This window comes from Micromesistius poutassou (assembly GCF_964030765.1).
Source record: "Micromesistius poutassou genome assembly, chromosome: 5".
NCBI classification, from domain to species: domain Eukaryota; kingdom Metazoa; phylum Chordata; class Actinopteri; order Gadiformes; family Gadidae; genus Micromesistius; species Micromesistius poutassou.
The window spans coordinates 8,277,691-8,298,094 of record NC_140275.1 but is presented as its reverse complement, the minus strand read 5'-3'; the positions used below and the strand labels follow the sequence as shown (position 1 = coordinate 8,298,094).

The following is a 20,404-nucleotide window of genomic DNA, read 5'->3' as shown; positions in this document are numbered from 1 at the left end:
AGAAAAACTTGTCCCAGAGGACTCTCGCCACCTGCTTGGCTGACTGATCTTTGCAGGGGAATGCCTGAGCCATTCTTGTAAAATGATCGGTCACCACCAGTACGTCAACCGACCTGTTGCTCGCATCCTCAGCCGACCAAAAGTCGATGCAGACGAGCTGGAGTGGCCTGGTGGACATGATGCTCTCTAGGGGTGCCCTGTCAACAGGCTCAACCGTCTTGCTGACGATGCAACGCTTACAGCTGCGGACATAGTCCCTCACATCCCTGTCCAGACTAAGCCAAAAAAATCTCTGTCTGGCCAGCCCGAGACTTCTGAATTGACCCTGGTGACCAGCATCGTCATGGACTCCCCTCAGGACAGCAGCTTTAAGTGACTCAGGAACCACGTACTGGTGACGTTTAGACTTAGTGATCAAGTCTTTTGAAACTCTGTAGAGTATCCCATTACTCAAAACAAACTTTTCCCAATGTTTCAAGTATCTTAAAGCTGTCACTGATTCTTTTGCTCGCTCCCTCCTCGAGGGTCTACGACGTCTCTCCACATAATACAAGACTCGAGAGAGGGCTTTGTCTTTGAGCTGTTCATCACGCAACTCTTTCTCTGTATATGCAGGGAGCGCTTCCTGTCCACCTGGGACAATCTGTGGTACATGTTGCAGAACAGCCACAGCACGGGTTCTTGCCCCAGTCTCCCATTCACTGTGTGACTGCAGCACAGCCGATATTTCGTCCATTCCAAGGGACTGAGTGTAGACAGCAGCAGACACACTCTCAACTTGATCATCTCCCTGTACTGGATTCCCATCACGGGCACTGGAACAGCGGAAGGTGTCTCGGACACAGTCGGTGGTCAAACCTTGTACCTCAGAGAGGAGACTGTTAAGGGGCTCTTCAAGAAGTCTAAGACCGACTCTTTGCTTGACAAAGGGCACCCGACTCAATGCATCAGCAACAACATTCTGTGGACCTGGAACATACTTAATGTCGAAGTTGTAGCTGGCTAACTTGGCCACCCAACGTTGCTCACAGCAATCGAGCTTTGGTTTTGTCATGATGTGAGTCAACGGATTGTTGTCTGTCCACACTGTAAATACATGGCCTTTCAGCCAATGACTGAATTTGTCGCTGACAGCCCACTTCAAGGCTAAAAATTCTAAACGATGCGCCGGGTAATTCCTTTGAGACTGAGAGAGTGACTTGCTGGCAAACGCAATGGGTCTTGCCTTGGTTTCCCCCTCTTTAATCTGAGACAGAACAGCACCAATGCCATCGAGAGAGGCATCCACAGACAACATGAAAGGACGGGTGAAATCAGGGTGAGCCAAGACCACCGCTTCTGCCAGCAACGATTTCAGCTTCCGGAAAGCCTGTTCCATGTCATGAGTCCAGTCAGATGCACTCAACTTCCTGTTCTGTGATCTCTGTTTGAGCTTCCGGTTGCCTTTGCACTTCCGTTTCTGTCCTGTCAACAGAGAGAAGAGGGGCTTGGCAACGGCAGAATAATTTGGCACAAAGTGTTGGTAATAATTGATCATCCCGAGGAAAGACCTGACCCGTCTTGCTGAGGGTGTCATGCCATCTGCCTCCATTAGGTCAGCACTTGTCACCTTTGCGATGCCATCGATCTTGCTAGGGTCAGTTGACACACCAGACTCATCAACCATGTGCCCAAGGAACCTCACAGACTTGCGAAGGAAAAAGCACTTTTTGGGGGCAAGTTTCAGGTTGTGGCTGCGCAGCCTGCTAAACACCATCTCCAAGCGCTGCAAAGCCGTCTCCTCGTCAGGAGCAAAAATGAGCAAATCATCTAAGTAGCAAAGCAGGCTCAGATAATTTTGGTCTCCAAAAATGCTAGTCATCATGCGCATAAAACTTCCAGGGCTGTTGCAAAGGCCTTGTGGCAGACGATTGTACTCGTACAAGCCCATTGGAGTGGTGAAGGCAGAGTACTTTCTGTCATGTTCATGCAATGGCATGTTATAGAATCCAGAGGTCAAATCCATAGTACTGAAGAGGGAATTCCCTCCAAGCGCCGCTAGGCAGTCTGCCTGGTGAGGGAGAGGATGGGCGTCCTTAAAAGTTCGCTTGTTCAACCAGCGGAAATCCGTACACACACGGAGATCACCATTCTTTTTCCATACAAGAACTAATGGAGATGCATATTCGCTGGTGGATTTCCTGATAATCTCTTTCTCCTCCATTTCTGTCAGTACTTGACGCAACTTCTGATATTGACTGGGAGGCACTCGTCTGAACGGGAGCCGGAACGGCCTGTGGTCTGAGAGGTGTATACGGTGGACGAATTCCTTCGCCTCTCCACAATCCAGATGATGACGCGAAAATATGTCATTGTAGTGCACAATCAGCTCAGTGAGCTTGTCTTTACACTGTGTAGACACATCACATGAGTTCATGTCAATCTCACTCAATCCAACTGAGTTGAGTTTCTCGTTGGCAGAACACTCATTTTCAAAAGGACTGGCTACTAGGGAACAACTGGCCATTGATAGCTCTGCTGTGTCTGTGACATCCATGTCTTCGAGAGCAATACAGGGGAACACGTCAGCTAATTTAGCATTGCGCCTAACCAAGACAGGCTTGTCTGAGGTGTTAATAAGTTTTAATGGAACCCATCTGTCACCCCACAACGACGTCACCATTCTTGCCACCAGAATCCCTCTCGGAGCTGAACGGCACGAGGTAAGCTCTGTTAGCACGGTGCTACCGGGAGACACAGCAGCAGACTTGGGCAACTTCCCCCACATTAGGTACTCACGACCAGGTTCAAGGCAAACTGCTGAGTTGCTCCTGACAGTGCCTATCTTGTCAGGAACCTCCTCCCCTCGCCATCGGTCCAGACCAGCAAGCATAGATAGGAACTGCTCAGACTCTGAATCTCCAGCAGGACAAGGGGTAGACACAGCTTTCCAGTAAGCATCACACTGCTTGTACTGACGAAGGATATGCTTGATGACGTTGGTGCCAAGTATCATCTCATCATGCTGGCCTTGGACAACGAGGGTGGGAACAGTTATCTTGCAGCCATACACCTCCATATTTAAATGGACGGCTGACTCAGGCGATACACGACGTCCACCACAGCCAATGAGGACGACATCTGTGCTGAACTGATCATGTACTGTAATTACTCCAGCTTCACTAAGCTTCGTCTTGGCATCCTCGTTGATGGTACATGCCATAGAGCCACTGTCCATCATTGCATTCAAGGTCACTGCATTACCAAATTTCACAGGTGTGTAGAAAAGACTGTCACTGCCAACAACTTTGTGTATGTTCTGATATACAACTCGAACGTTATTGCATGAAGTCGTGTGTGTGTTATAAATGGTCTCCGCGTCAGAAATATCTTCACATTGGGAGGACGAATCAAGACCCATACTGTCTCCCCTTGAATATGGGTCAACTAGTTTCCCTCAGACTGAGAGGAAAACTTGGTGGGGCATGCCATCTTTGTGTGACCTGGGGCTAGACAGGCAAAACACAGCTTCTCTGACATGCAGTGGGTGACGGTGGAGTGTTTACTGTCATTGCAGACACGACAGGCCTTCTCACGATTACCACTCTGAAATCTTCCTCCACGGGGAGCGCTACTACGCTGCTGCACTCTACCCATCATCTGCTCCAACATCGACATCATGCGAGAGAGAATCCTTTCCTCCGCCTCCTGAGTGTTCTGCGAAACAGCTGGGATAGAGGAGCTAGAGGGGGGGCCTGGAGTCTGAGGCAGGACATGGCTTTGACTCATGGCAGTGACGGAGGGGGAACACTGTGTGTGGCTCACTGGAGCAGTCACTGGGGTAGAGGTAACGGTGGGGCACTGACCATGACACTGCTCGAGCATAGGCTGGCTGTACGCTGCTAGGCTGGATGGCATGCTAGCAACGGTGGTGGTGTGGCTCTTTACATCTCTATAAGCTCTGCTAGAGGCCCTCAGCTCTCTCTGATAGTCATCAATCCTCAACTGTATATCACGTGCACTCCACTCATGAACAGGCTTACACTTAAAGATAGAGGAGAGCTCAGGGTCGGGGCAATGCTTGACAAACATGCGCGCAATCTCTTCATTTGAGTTCTCCATCCGCCTACCTTGCCTGCGGAGGCCTTCATCAGCCAGATCAGCCGCTCTGTTCACCCTCAACCAGTAATCAACTGGGCTCTCACTAGGCCGGGGAAGGGTGGAGTAAAAATCAGCTAGAGGGAGGCATGACGATGTATCACTGAAATATTGAAGGAGAATATCAAAAATGAGACAGGGGTTCCGAGACACATCAAGAGTCTGGTCACTACGCAGGGCGACCTTCACGACATCCCTCGCTTTGCCCATAAGCCTCTCCATTATCTCTTCAGCCTGCTCATCCACAGGACACTTCTGCTTCCTGAGGTTAGTCTTAGTCATGTCAATCCAGTCCTTAACTGGGTACTTGTCAGAACCATCACCTCTGAATAACTTAGGCTCTTTGTCTGACTTTACATGTACTGTAACATGTGAGTCTGTGCGACTAACAGTGCTGGAGTCAGTGCCTCTGTGTGCAGGTGATGTGTTGAAAGACGTGCAGCTCGGGTGGTTGCTGTTAACATTAACTACACCAGCAGACATCAACCTGGCTACAATGGACTCGCCAATCTGAGCACCCAACTCCCCCATCATACCTGTGAGTTGGCTAATAGCGGTGGCATCATCGCTACCGGGTGTGGATGTGAGAGGACCCTCCCCCATGAACTGGCCAACAGGAGTACAACCTGGGTTCTGACCTAACCCTGTACCCCTACCGCTGTCAGCTAATGGCTGGGAATAACCCACCTCCCCATTGACCAACCCACGTCCCACAGCACCACTATCGCTACATTGCCAGGCACCCAACATACCCCTTCCTTTAGGCAGAACTGGACTAGCAAAATTCTCTGCCACATTCCTTACACCTTGTCTCTCAGCCATAATGGCAAGTACATGCGTTGTGTATTTTAAAAAAAAAAGAGAAAAATAATAATAATAATAATAATAATAAGATAAATAAATGCGAATTACTGTATCTTAGAACAAATGGATAGTGCCAAAAACAGGGAAAAGAAAAAAAAAATTATAAAATATATATATATATATATTCTCTAGACACAGCCCTACACTGCCCAACCATCTACCAAAACAACTCTGACCACACTTGATCTTGCACACTTGAGCTGGGCTTCTACACAGCATCCACGGCGATCGGCGTCAGGCTGATCTTTGAGATCGACGGAGTCACGGCACCAGTGTAACGGTTGTAAGGCAGTCAGAGATTGAGAAACGTCTTAGGAATATATTGGGTTTATTCCTTTGAAAAAGAAAAGAAAAACATGCCTTCAGGCAAAGGTGGACTGGATATGCAGCATCCGATGCAGAGCATGCAACTTCTCTGATCCATTTGACATTAATGCAATAATACAAAAAGCACAGAAATAGGAGAGATATTATTATCTTAATAATCCTCATAACTTATTTACATTTTATATTTGGAACAACATACCTTTGAAAAAGAAAAGAAAAACATGCCTTCAGGCAAAGGTGGACTGGATATGCAGCATCTGCACAAGCAAAGTAAAATATCTACATTGTATTACCCAGGCTACATTAACCGCATGGACACCTGCTAGCGGACTTTGCATTAACAACCTTTCTATCATTACTTTAAAATGTAACCAGATCATCACAATGCGTATGGAATAATATCACACATGTGATATGTCAAAGTTTTCAACTTAAACACAATTTTACGGTTTGAAAACTAATATACCGCAGTGAGTGCTTATTACAGTGTACCTACCCGATGCAGAGCATGCAACTTCTCTGATCGGGTACGGCAGAGGCGCAGGGACAAAACGCAGCAGATCCGCAATACACAAACTGTCCACCGGTGGCTCCAAATCACAAACTCAAAACAAAAAGGCTTTATTATGGCGAAAATCACATACAACACTAGACCCTATTTCTAACTCTGTTACACACACCACACCTGGTGGCGTGTCATGGCCCCTTTAACAATATATTCATACTCATAAAGCGCTGCTGTGAGTGAGCCAGCGGACGCTGTCTTCTCCCAGCAGGAGGCCGCCTCCCGCCGTCTGTCCGGCCTCCAGAGCCCCCCCCCCCGTCGCAGCCCAGCACTGACCCCCCCTGGGGAGACGGAGGGACCAGGGGCGCAGACAGACAGCAGACACCCTCTCAGTCAGTCAGTCAGTGTGTGTGTGGACGGCTGGTTGAAGCAGCCCCACCTGGCCTGAGTGTGACTGACTGGGCTCTGGGGCTGCACACCTGCTGTACATGGAGTAAACAATGTGCAGCAGGGTAAACCAGCCGTAACCAGATATCTCTGTGGCTGGTTTAACCACATTGCACATTGTTTACTCCCTGTACAGCAACAAGGTGTGCAGCCTCCCCAGAGCCCAACCAGTCACACTCTGGAAAGTTATTTGCAGGTGAAACAAGTGTATGTACCGGTAGTAACCAGTGTGCGTACCAGGTGAAACCAGTGTGTGTACCAGGTGAAACCAGTGTGTGTACCAGGTGAAACCAGTGAATGTACCAGATGAGACCAGGTGAACCAGTGTACGTACCAGGTGACACCAGTGTGTGCACCAGGTAAAACCATTCCGTGTATGGACTAGGTAAAACCAGTGTGAACCAGGTGACACCAGTGTACGTACCAGAAGAAACCAGTGTGCGCACCAGGTGAATCCAGTGTACGTACCAGGTGAGACCAGTGAGCTGAGCTGCAGGTCCCTCAGGGCCTCTCTGAGCTGGTCTCTCTGAGTCTAGACCGGGCCGCCGGCTGGGTCTACGGAGGGGGTCTGGGTCTATGGAGGGGGTCTGGGTCTACGGAGGGGGTCTGGGTCTACGGAGGGGGTCTGGGTCTACGGAGGGGGTCTACGGAGGGGGTCTACGGAGGGGGTCTGGGTCTACGGAGGGGGTCTGGGTCTATGGAGGGGGTCTACGGAGGGGGTCTGGGTCTATGGAGGGGGTCTGGGTCTACGGAGGGGGTCTGGGTCTACGGAGGGGGTCTACGGAGGGGGTCTGGGTCTATGGAGGGGGTCTGGGTCTATGGAGGGGGTCTGGGTCTACGGAGGGGGTCTGGGTCTACGGAGGGGGTCTGGGTCTATGGAGGGGGTCTGGGTCTACGGAGGGGGTCTGGGTCTATGGAGGGGGTCTGGGTCTACGGAGGGGGTCTACGGAGGGGGTCTGGGTCTATGGAGGGGGTCTGGGTCTATGGAGGGGGTCTGGGTCTACGGAGGGGGTCTACGGAGGGGGTCTGGGTCTACGGAGGGGGTCTGGGTCTATGGAGGGGGTCTACGGAGGGGGTCTGGGTCTACGGAGGGGGTCTATGGAGGGGGTCTGGGTCTACGGAGGGGGTCTGGGTCTATGGAGGGGGTCTGGGTCTACGGAGGGGGTCTACGGAGGGGGTCTGGGTCTATGGAGGGGGTCTGGGTCTATGGAGGGGGTCTGGGTCTACGGAGGGGGTCTACGGAGGGGGTCTGGGTCTACGGAGGGGGTCTGGGTCTATGGAGGGGGTCTACGGAGGGGGTCTGGGTCTACGGAGGGGGTCTACGGAGGGGGTCTGGGTCTACGGAGGGGGTCTGGGTCTATGGAGGGGGTCTGGGTCTACGGAGGGGGTAAAACCAGGCCACATTTGATAGAGCAGGACCAAATACTATCAACCTGAGACGGACCTGAGACGGGAGCACAGAGACCAGTGAGGAGACTCATGGTAACGAACTCTCAGTAGCTGGACAGGGTTTTAAATGTAAAGGTTACAAACATGTTTTACCGTATGTTGGGGATCTGAGTGGAGGGCGGGCAGCAGGTCCAGGTGATGCTCCACTCCCTCAGCCACCCTGCGGTGACAACACAGGGTTCAGCTCCTTCACCCCCTCACCCCCAGGGCGGACACCCCCCCTCACCCCAGGCCGACGCCCCTGCCCCCCCCGTCCTCCGTCTACCACCCACTGGGGACCAGCCTGGAGTCTCCTCACCGTCCGTGGAGAACATGGGTCAGGGCCAGGCGGGGCTGGAGGGGACAGAGAGCAGCCTCGTCAACACACAGAGGGGCCATGTGATTGTGTTTTGTTCTTTTTTGGTTTCAAAATGCACACACACGCACACACACACACACACACACACACTAGTACACACACACACACACACTGCCAAAACTGACAGCCTATTTCGTCGCCACACTCTCGATCATCTCTCGACCACCAGCTTAAGTGTGAAGAACTTTCAGCCTTTTATTTGTATTTTTTTCTTATGGCTTTTGGTTGATCGTTCCACTGTGAAAATGTTGGCGAGCCTAGCTGGCCACGTGCCCAGCTATTATGTATATGGATATATTTCAATCATTTAAATCTAATGATATTCACTCTGCAATGCAACAGGAAGCGTTTTGTTGAGTGTTGTCACGGCGTGGTGATTATAGCGCTACGTGAGGCACGCCCTCGCGGACCCAAAGGATAAGTTCACCTTCTACAAATGCAGTCAGGTTGTTTAGGTCCAATAAACAAAAGCTTAGATAAAGACAAGATAAAGATGGGATAAATGTAAGATAAACACGATAAAATTAGAATCAAATGTTGTTATAGTTAAAGTATTGTGGCGAGCTGCACAGGTCGGGACGAGACGGGAGCCCAGGTTGAGCAGTCTATCAACTCCCGCGCCCCATACACCAGTCGGCTACGGAAGTTGTCTATATTAACACACACACTAGAACACAAAACACGGCACAGCTGTCCAACACGAACAGCACTCTCAATCAGGGTGTTGGACTAAAAACTAAAATGTCCTAAAACAATTGTCCCAGTATGCTTTGCGGCACCTGGAACACGGCGACCACGCCCACGGTGGCCACAGTATGGTAGTCCTATCACAGGCCCTACAGAGACTAGTCCTCACAGTGGCCCTCATGCAGTCTGTCTCCCCCGTCTGTCCTGTCCATGAGTTATTTACCATTGAGTGCATTTTAAACTTGACACATCTTGAGTACTTCTAAATCTCTACATAATAAGATATACAAGGTATAGATATAGGACATATAAGGCATACACATACAACATATAAGGTATACATGTACAAGTAAGTTAACATTTGTTGTTTTTGTGTCCTTTTCATGGTTGATTCTGGAGCAGTGCACCCACACAGCGGGTCCTATCGGGACTCAGTTTCAATGGGGAACATTTACATTGATTTAGTTTTTAATGACGGCCCAATGCATTGTCCTGTAGTTAGTAGTTATGAACCAGTTTAGTGCGCACACACACATACACACACACACACACACACACGCACAGCTTTCATTGAGTCCTTTAAGTGCAGGCTGTGTTATAAGTGTGCATTGTTCTTCTCCCAGCGGCTCCAGGTCGTGTTTCAGCCCCGCCTCACGCCTCTATCAGACCCTCACATGAGGAGGAGAGAGGATGCAGAAGGAGATGCGTATCAGAGCGTCCCAGAAGCAGTTAAAAATGTCAGCCATGTCAGAGCGGTCTGTCAGTCTGACGATCCGCTGATGGCTGCAGCATTCTGATCCCAGATAAGACGCGTCTCTGCGTCACTCCAGAGAGAGGCCCAGCCACAAGGTCACCAGGTGACAAGGTCACCAGGCCCAGAGGCAAGGTCACAAGGCCCAGAGGCAAGGTCACGAGGCCCAGAGGTGAGGTCTTGTTTGTTGGGGTTTGACCTTTGACCTGAGCAGGGGATTGTGGGTATTAACCGAGCAGATGTAGATCGTCAGTCTCATGTAGGTCTGTTCTAAACGATTTCATTCTAATGATAATGGTATTAATTAATCAGTAAGCTTACTTTACAAAGATATATGTTTTCCCATCAGCAGCCTTTTGGTGAAGTTAGTTAAAGCTATGGTAGTCATCTGTTTTTTTATATCTACGATAGTTATAGTCATATCTATCACACGCTTTTCTCACAGGGGAAAAAAGCAAATCACAATAAAATTATTCATAAAGAAACATTTCCAGGATGCAGCATCTCTTGGTTTAGTTCTGGCTGTGCTGTTGGTAAACAGTTCAGCTAACCCTCAAGATGTCAGATTAGCGTCCGAGGCGCCTGAGGGCTGAGGTCCTGCAGACCGGTCCCACCAGCTCAGGAATGATGGCTGACATTCATTAGGCCCCAGTACACACACACACACACACACACTGGAGCATTAGCATGAGCACACCAACAGACACACACACAGACACTAACTTAGAGATAAACAAGCCCTCTACACACACACACACACACACTTTAAACATAACCCCTAATCATTGCATAGTAGGATAATATTTCTCAAAAAATGTCAGAAAAACAAAAAGAGTCGTTAGATAAACAATATTCTTCATTTATTGAGTAATTCATGCGTTAGTTCAGCTTCAGTTTGCATCTCCCAGCGTCAGGCCCAGGGGCCCAGGGGCCCGGAGGTCCCGGGGACAACATCCACCCCGGGCCCCGTGTCAGTGATTGTACTCGTCTCCTTCATTTGGCTCTGGATCATATTTACAAAAAGTGCAATGCAGCGTGAACTCCTATGTACATAGATCATCTTAAATATCGTTCTGAGACCCGAAGGAAAGATGCTCTCCACTTCCTGGGCAAATAAGCACATTAAAATCTAGTGCAAACAACACGGCCCAGACACTCTGGGAAAATACAACTTGTCCCAGAAGATTCTCTGGGAGCTTCAATTATTACAAACTTTAATTTTTTAATCTCTTTAGCGTGAGATCACTCGATCCTCAGGCGGAAATCCACACAGCTTAGGAGTTGTCAGGGTGTCCAACCAATGGAAGTGTATAAATCAATGTGTGTTTCCTCCAGGCCGGCCTCCAGCCCTAGGCCTCCAGGGAGTACAGCTCGTTGATCTTCTCCTGGTACTTCTTGGTGACCACGGGGCCTCTTGAGCTCAGCGTGGGGCCTGGAACGGGAACGGAGTGTTAGAGTGAGGACCCTATGGAGGTCACCACTCTCTTATAGGGGACATCAAGTACCTACAATGATGTCATATACATGTATCTACAAATATGTCAAAAGGTACACTCATTATAGTGGTGCAGTTTTTGCTTTCCTCAAAACCCCCCGTTAGCACCCTCTAGCACACCGAGACCGGCCAATCACATTCTGAGACAGCGAGACGTCTGCTGAACTCCAGCCAAACAAAGACGCCAGCAGCATAACAACAAGCAGGCCTCTCTCTAACAGCACTGCTCAGCGTTGTGCTGGCTGCCCTCAGGGTCCTGGTCCTCCTCTGACTCACCCAGCTCCCCTCCCGTGATGGAGAAGTCCCGGTCCAAGATGACCCACTTCTGGACCTTCTGGGCGTTGAGGTGGACCTGGCGTTGATGCGCTCCACGGCCTCCTGGATGGCCGCGTAGACGGCCGGCTCCTTATTGGCTACGATCTCGGAGATCTTGGTCGCCGTGACACCGAGGCGATGGCAGTAGGCCAACGCCTCGGGGCTAAGGTCGTCGGTGGGCTCGCCGTTCTCGTCCGCCTCACACTGAGAGAGAGAGAGAGAGAGAGGAGAGAGAGAGAGAGAGAGAGAGAGAGAGAGAGAGAGAGAGAGAGAGAGAGAGAGAGAGAGAGAGAGAGAGAGAGAGAGAGAGAGAGAGAGAGAGAGAGAGAGAGAGGAGAGAGAGAGAGAGAGAGAGAGAGAGAGAGAGAGAGAGAGAGAGAGAGAGAGAGAGAGAGAGAGAGAGAGAGAGAGAGAGAGAGAGAGATCAACTGACAGGCAAGGTCCCTAACGACGAGACCCTGACCCTCATGACGAGACCTCATGACCCTGATGACGAGGGCGGGCGGCGTCCAGCCTTACCTTGAGCGTGAGGAACATGGAGAGGAACTTGAGCTTGTCTCCCAGCAGCATGGCGTTGCTTACGATGGACGCCTCCGCCTTCACCGCGTCCTCAATGGGGACCGGAGGGATGTTCTCCCCGCCGGCCGTGATGATCAGCTCTGAGCGGAGACAACACGCGTCAGAGTCCGTCCCCGGGCCCCTAGGGCTCTCTAAGGAGCTGCCGTTCCAAAGCCTTGCTTCAAACGCTGAGCTCCCTGACGACCTCAGCGTCACTCAGCAGCTTCCACAGAAGAGTTGACCTGGACTCTGCATCCCGTCCCACCCCTCCTACTTAGTGTATGTTGTTCGTCCTGGCACTTAACCTACGCACTTATTGTATGTGGCATTTAGTAATAGTACTTAATTGTGTAGCATCTTATCCTAGCTATCATTGTTGTGTACGAGGAATGGGTTAACCTAGTGATGGTTAGTGTATATGGGGAATGGGTTAACCTAGTGATGGTTAGTGTACACAGGGAATGGGTTAACATAGTGATGGTTAGTTTATACGGGGAATGGGTTAACCTAGTGATGGTTAGTGTATACGAGGAATGGGTTAACCTAGTGATGGTTAGTGTATACAGGGAACGGGTTAACCTAGTGATGGTTAGTGCTTTCACTTGGTTCTACTTCCTTACTGTACCCACAGAGATGTTGTTGCTTCACCTTCTTCTGACAAATGTACTTATTCTAGTCGCTTTGGATCAAAGCGTCTTGTGAACGAGTGTAAAAGCATGCGTGTCCTGCCGCTCCTACCTTTGATCCTCCCCGTGATGAACAGGAAGTTGTTGCTGTCGTGTCTCCCCAGGTCCCCGGAGTGCAGCCAGCCGTCCTGGTCCAGGGCCTCCTCCGTCTGGTGGGCCATGTTCAGGTAGCCCATGAAGACGTGGCGGCCCCAGAAGCAGACCTCGCCGCTGCCCTCCTCGTCGGGCCGGTCCAGCTTGGTCCGGCAGCCCGTCAGAACCTTCCCACAGCTGGAGAACAAACGCTGCGTTAAAGACTACAGCTTAGGTTTAAACACCCGCTCCAATCGCCGTCCACGATCAACCTCTAGTTGGAGTCACTGTCGTCTTCACCCCCCCCCCCCCCCCACCTCATGATGGTCGTCCCCCCCCCCCCCCCCACCTCATGATGGTGTGGTCCCCCCCCCCCCCCCTCACCTCATGATGGTGTGGTCCCCCCCCCCCTCACCTCATGATGGTGCCCCCCCCCCCTCACCTCATGATGGTGTTGTCCCGTCCCCCCCCCTCACCTCATGATGGTCGTCCCCCCCCCCCCCCCCTCACCTCATGATGGTGTTGTCCGCTGGCACCGACACGGTGTGGGGTCCTGAGCTCTCACTCATGCCGTACAGCTCCAGGACGGGCAGGTTGAGGCTCATGAAGTACTCCAGGGTCTCCTTGGTCATGGGCGCGGCCCCCGTGAAGCAGGCCTTGCAGCGGTCCAGACCCAGCGCCTGCCGCACCTTCTTGAACACCAGGTTGTTGGCCAGCATGAAGCCCCACGGCACCGCCGGCTCCCTGACGCAGAAATCAAACGCACCCAGATCAGGACAAATCAAACGCTCCCAGATCAGGACAAATCAAACTCTCCCAGATCAGGACAAATCAAACGCCCCCAGATCAGGACAAATCAAACGCCCCCAAATCAGGACAAATCAAACGCCCCAGATCAGGACAAATCAAACGCTCCCAGATCAGGACAAATCAAACGCTCCCAGATCAGGACAAATCAAACGCCCCCAGATCAGGACAAATCAAACGCCCCCAGATCAGGACAAATCGAACGCCCCCAGATCAGGACAAATCAAACGCACGCAGATCAGATTAGCTATGAGGACATGAGGATTTTCGAGATGTTTGGAATATAAAGAATTCCAAGAATCCTGTAACGGCAGAACTGGTGCCATCTGTGAAGGGATCTAACGCAGCACGGCGCTGCCAGCATAACTCAGCGGGCAGGACTCCCCCCCGCCCCCCCCCCAGCAGGACTCCACCCCCCCGGTAAGGGGGGTGCTACATCATGTACAAAAGTCAACAGGAAGCGGCGGCCAAGAAGTTCTTTTGATGAAACGGCGGGAGAACGAGATGTCCATTTTTGTCCATGATTTTTTTTTTGTTTAATATAATTTGTGTTGAAATCGTAAATAATTCTACTTGAAGACAATACTTTTGTATTCCCCCCCCCCCCCCCGGGCTGTGGAGGGACTCACTTGTTCATCACGCTGTAGCTGTACTGGAGGCCCAGGGCCTTGGCCCAGGCCGCCACCCGGGCCCTCAGAGGGGAGCCTTTGGCCCCGACCGCCTTCATCTTCTCCTGCATCTTCTCCCAGACGCGAGGGACCCCCAGGAAGGCCGTGGGCCGCACCTCCTTCAGGGTGGTGCCCAGCGAGCCCTGGAGAGGAGGACACGGTGGGAGTCAGCGTTGTCACCACGACGACGACGACCAACCACCTCTCCTCAGCGTTGTCATGACTACCACCAACCAAAACGGTAACGTCCTCAGAGCACCGGACCAGAGCAGCGTTCAGGACTTTAGTTTGACTCAATGGACCTGAAATGGTTTCTAGTGTCGCTTAGAAGAGAGAATGAAGGAAAGCTTATTTAACATCCGCCACGCGGGGCTCAGGTCTGACGGAGGTCAGCTGACTCCTTGGTGTGCGCCGGGCTTAAGGGAGGAGGGCTCAACAATAAGCATCGCTCCAAGTCCCCCAAAGGAGAGTCGGGGGGTTGGACCTTCTCAGTACCTTCAGGGCGTTATGTCTGGGGGTTGGACCTTCTCAGTACCTTCAGGGCGTTATGTCTGGGGGTTGGATCTTCTCAGTACCTTCAGGGCGTTATGTCTGGGGGTTGGACCTTCTCAGTACCTTCAGGGCGTTATGTCTGGGGGTTGGACCTTCTCAGTACCTTCAGGGCATCCGGGGAAGCGAAGTAGGTGGTGCCGGCGAACTTGACGGCGATCCAGAGGTCGTTGACCTGGGCGGCCACGTGGCTGAGTGGCAGGTAGCTGACCACCACCTCCTCGCCGCGCACCAGGTCCGTCATGGCCCCCGCCGTCGCCGCCGTCCAGGTCAGCTGCAGGGGACAAGGAGACGCTCAGAACACTACGGGCCCCTGAGGACCGGGGCCACTCCCACAAGGGGACAAGGGGACGCTCAGAACACTACGGCCCCTGAGGACCGGGGCTCATCTCTCTGGTTTCATTTAACCTCCACCCACCCACAGCCACACCCACCTCTACTCGTCTCCCCTGGGGTGTCAGGTGACTCACATTATCATGCTCTACTCGTCTCCCTTGGCCAGTAACTCACATTATCGTGGCTCAGCATGACTCCCTTTGGGTTCCCCGTTGTGCCCGAGGTGTAGATGAGTGTGCAGCACTCATTGGCTCTCAGGCTGCCAATCACAGCGTCCAGAGTCTCATCAGACACCTCTTCCCCCAGCTTCATGAACTCCGCCCACTGGAGACAGATGAACCAATGGTTAGGCTCATACTTTGACAATCAGGAACGAAACCAAACTGAAAGTGCAAACGTAGCGACCTGCTGGTTTCAGGGTGTAGACACCAAACATACCGGAGATACTCTGTACCAGGGAACAAGTAACAAATAACAATACCTTGCAGAGTATCTGAATACACTTAATAAAACTAAACATCTACCAAAGCAGAACTAATGAAGCAGAAGTACGCAGTTAGGCAGACAGAGTGTGCTCTTATCTAGCATCTTCCTCTATGAGGATGTAGATGAGGTCCTATTCTATGACCACACGCTCCTGATATCTCCTGCTGTCACCACCACAGCTCAGGGGATGGGATCTCCTGTGAGGTCCTGCATGCCGTCCTGCTGCTGATCATCTGGTCCGTCTCACCGTGTACAGGTTGGGCAGACGCTCCTGCAGCTCGTCTTTGTACTGAACAATGGCCTTGAGGTGAGGGAGTTGATCCTTGACCTACGATCAGGAAGGAAAGCACGATTCAACATGGATCCAACACAACACAACACAACAGGAACTAGAACAAAGTGAATTCATGCTTCAACACAAATAGGAACCAAGCGTCCAGGAAGGGTACTAATTAATGCACAGGTATTTAGCCTTGCATGCAGTAGAATTGTAAACGTAGACGGTGAACATTAAGTGCAATGTGGTGCAGCAGTTGATTTACGGCCACAGTCACCATCGTCAGAGGAGCAGGCCGCTCTGCTCTGTATGCATCATCACATCTAAATCCAAATATTGAATCAATGTCTTTCTGGAATACAAATCTTCATTGGACGGACACTTCATCGTTATCCATTAACCATAATCTACACTCTACACAGTCTCGCTTTCTACACAGTAGATAACGAGACGCCAGAAAACAGAATATGACAACATATTGTCATATTCAAGGTCTGCCGAGGTCACACACCTGACAGGTTCGCGCCCTGAATGAGTGAATGAATTCCAGGAATGCCTTTTAACGCTGATGAGACTACTGGTTCCACTTCCTCTCTGCTGTTCAAACATTTCAGCCACTCAACCACTTCAAAGGCTCTTTTGAAGTGGCACTAATGAAGAGCAGAGGGAGCTCCTCATTGGCTCCTTGACTTAGCGTCGGTGCTCAGCGCAGCCCTGATGGGCGGGGCCACGCGGCGGAGCCTCACCTGCAGGATCTTGACGAGCTGCTTGTGGTTCTCCACCACCAGAACGTTGGCCTCACAGTTCTCCGCTACGTACTGGCAGGCGTCCGGGGAGTTGGTGGTGTAAATACCAGCCGCCAGACCGCTGGGGACAACATCAAATATTAGCTTTGGAAGCGGCAGTGAGCGGTCCCCACCCCCACCCCCCCCCGCTGCAGCCCTTCACCCCCCTGGCCCTGCGCCATGGGGTCCGCGTTTCAATGTAGAGGGAAGCTAGCATCATGGAGCCACAGGGGGGGGGGGTCACCGACCACATCTTAGAGCGGGGGGGGGGGGGCACTCCAACAGACCCCCCCTCCCTCAGAGGTCTGGACCTGCACCAATACTAGAGATCCTCATCTGTTTGGTCACCGGGACTCTGCATAGGCCCCCCCCCCTTATGATGGTTAGTGTATACGGGAACGGGTTAACCTAGTGATGGTTAGTGTCTACGGGGAATGGGTTAACCTAGTGATGGTTAGTTTATACGGGGAATGGGTTAACCTAGTGATGGTTAGTGTATACGGGGAATGGGTTAACCTAGTGATGGTTAGTGTATACAGGGAATGGGTTAACCTAGTGATGGTTAGTGTATACGGGGTATGGGTTAACCTAGTGATGGTTAGTGTATACGGGGAATGGGTTAACCTAGTGATGGTTAGTGTATACGGGAATGGGTTAACCTAGTGATGGTTAGTGTATACGGGAATGGGTTAACCTAGTGATAGTGTATACGGGAATGGGTTAACCTAGTGATGGTTAGTTTATACGGGGAATGGGTTAACCTAGTGACGGTTAGTGTATACGGGGAACGGGTTAACCTAGTGATGGTTAGTGTATACGGGGAATGGGTTAACCTAGTGACGGTTAGTGTATACGGGGAATGGGTTAACCTAGTGATGGTTAGTGTATACGGGGAATGGGTTAACCTAGTGACGGTTAGTGTATACGGGGAATGGGTTAACCTAGTGACGGTTAGTGCTTGACACTTGTATACATTTGTTTCTCTTCGTTATCTATTCGTCTGACAAATGTACTTATTGTAAGTCGTTTTGGATAAAAGCTTCTGCTGAACTCCCTGAATGGTCAGCTCATATCATTTATTGATTGCTGGCGGGTTGAGAAGATCATTTCAACATATGATCAAAGCCCATCGATTATTACTACAGGAGGACCAGAGGAACACGCCTCACCCGGCCAGGATGCAGCCCACGTCGGAGATGAACCACTCAGGCGAGTTGAAGCCCAGGATGCCGACGCCGTGGTAACGCTCCAGGCCCAGCTGAGGAGACGGCGTTCACAGGACGCGTTAATATTTCATCAGACCTCCACAACACCTCCCTGTTCCTCATTAACGGTTGACCTCCATCGCTGGTTTACGCGCAGAACGCATAATTTCCAGGGTGTGGACACGGCTATGAAACAGGAGCTGTAGCGGAGTGTTGAATCACACACACAGCGGCAGGGTGTTGGGTTACAGGTCGTCTCCAGAGATGATTCCTCTCCGTCTGTGTGTGTGATCGTCTAAACACAGCCCTGTAGCATTCACCACAGTCTGAGATGAAGCGCACTGTGTGACAATGTGGAAGAACGAACTGCAAAGCCGCCTGTGAAACGGGAACACGCTCAACGGTTCAACGGTTCAACCACGGTGTAAACGGGACGAGTTGGAGGAGACACACACGCACCTTGAGGAAGCTCTTGGCGGCCGCCCGGCTCTGGCTGTAGTACTCCCGCCAGCTGACGGTCACCCAGCGGCCGTCCTCCTTGTAGGCCAAGGCGTCGTGGTCCCCGAAGCTCTGCACCGTCTCCAGGAACATCTGGTGGACGGTGAGGGGGGCCTCGGAGCCCGGGCCGGAGCCCTCCATCCGCAGCTTCACCGCCTGGTCCCGGGCGGCCGTCCAGAGCCGCTCGGCCGGGGTCAGCGGGGGGGCCGCGGCCGGGGACAGAGGCACCGCGGGGAGCTCTGTGTGGGGCGGACAACAAGGCCATGTTCCCGCCATCACTTAGGGCGGTGTGGAGCGGAGCGCTGGAGCGAGCGTGGACGCGGTGTGAGCAGACAGGGGCCGGTGTGTGATCTTCTTGTGACTGACCCCGTGAGCCGCAGGGGTAGTATTTGAAGGCGTGCTCAGGTGCACCCCGCGGGGGGGGGGCGGGGCTTACTGACACCTGAGAGGAAACCGGTTCAAGGGAATGTCCGTCTGGCCACCAATCAGGGTTCAGAAACAACCAGTTTCGATTTAAGAGCAAAACATGAAGCAGATAAACGAAAGAATGCGACGTTCGAAACCAATCTGAAGGAAGCTTCGCAGTACAACGATGTACTGTCCGCCATCAGGAGGTCAAAGGTCACGGCCTGAGGAACTTAACCGAATGTAGAAGTAAAAACAGATAGTAGTAACTGCTTTTACAAAGACTTCTGTTGTGTTGACCCCCTTCTTAAGTGAAGAAAGACCCCCTTCCTTGTTGTAGACCAAGCTTTCCGTCGTGAGAGGAACGCGTCTTAGTTATTTCTGGTTGTATTTCGTTAAAATCGCCTACAAAAGTATTATTGGATAAAGTTATATTCTGACTATATGATCATAGTGATATTCCAAATGATAATTCCAACTGCCAACGTCTTAAAATAGAACGTCAAATCCAATCTGAACGTTAGTTTATGTGGGGTGCAATGTGATCTTTCGTCCAGCAGATGGCGACAAGCTTGTTCTTACGATAGATGATGTGTGGACATGAGCCTTCGTTTATCACAGGATCTCCACCACCAAATGTTTTGCAGCAAAATAATAATGACATTTTCATGTCCATTCCAGTAAGCTATATTGCTCATCAGTACATTATTCCCCATTCCAGTTCTCAAACAGAAAAACATTTCTTATAAGAATGTTTACTGTGGCCCGCTATAGCTCATTCACACCCTGCCTATCGCTAGTGCTGTGGACCAAAGAAGCCGTCGTATCATATCTACGGATCATATCTCATATCTCATATCTCATATCTCATATCAAACAATAACCGACCTTCAGAAGGAGCTCCAGATGTTTCCTCAGGACGTCTTGGGGGCTTGGGAGGTGTGGTCTGACAGGGCGGCCCTTCTGTCTCCAGTGGTGTCTCCTCTGGTGTTTCCTCTGGTGTCACCTCTGGTGTCTCCTCTGGTGTCTCCTCTGGTGTCTCCTCTGGTGTGAGACCTTCCCCCATAGTGAGGGGCCCTGCAGCGGGACTCTGGGCCCCAGTGGGCTCAGCGCGGACCAGCCCGCCGTTGGGGACAGGAGGGCTGGAGAAGACGTCTTTCTGTGGTGGTGTGGCGAGGTCGGGCACGGTGTGGGCCGGCTGAGAGCCGCTGCTGGGAGAGGGGTGGAGAAGAGGGGAGAGGGATCAATGAAAGCTCACAACACGTGCTCCCATCAGAGCCCCTGGAGGCTAGCTGGGATGAAAGGAGATATTGTTGGCGGAGGTTCTACGTCAGCTCCACTATCAGCTACATGAAGATATTCCGTTATCTAATTACTATGAAGAACGAGTACTGGGGGTGTTTCCTCACAATCACCGCATTGTTGAAGATGAAAGGTGCTCAATGGGAATGAGACACATGGTTTATTATTATCATGTAAGTGGATTGCCGGCTGTGTCACTCACCCGGGGGCAACGTGCTCGTGGTGGGGAAGGCTCAGCGACTCCTCCGTGTCCATGGTCCTGCAAGTGCTGCGGAAGGAGGAAGTGTGTGAGGCGGACTGAAGGGGAAGTGAGATTGCCGTCTGGGTTCCTGTCATGTTCGCGTGCTGAAGCGCTGTGAGCCTGAGACTGAGAGCGCTGCTCCGTGGGGCTGATATAAGGGCGGACGTTCGTGAGGTCATGGAACGCGTCGTTGC

General features: G+C 51.6%; 1 protein-coding gene across 1 annotated transcript; it reads right to left on the bottom strand.

Moving 5' to 3' along the window:
* Nucleotides 1-10,368: 10,368 nt before the first annotated feature.
* LOC311343224 (long-chain-fatty-acid--CoA ligase ACSBG2-like) lies at nucleotides 10,369-20,404 on the bottom strand. Its single transcript, XM_084468086.1, is given in 14 exon segments — nucleotides 10,369-11,365; nucleotides 11,368-11,539; nucleotides 11,855-11,994; nucleotides 12,632-12,849; nucleotides 13,162-13,395; nucleotides 14,088-14,269; nucleotides 14,782-14,949; nucleotides 15,186-15,335; nucleotides 15,745-15,825; nucleotides 16,521-16,641; nucleotides 17,729-17,817; nucleotides 18,224-18,501; nucleotides 19,556-19,878; nucleotides 20,172-20,404. Coding segments are annotated over 14 exon segments (2,505 nt in total). The 5' UTR covers nucleotides 20,390-20,404; the 3' UTR covers nucleotides 10,369-11,234.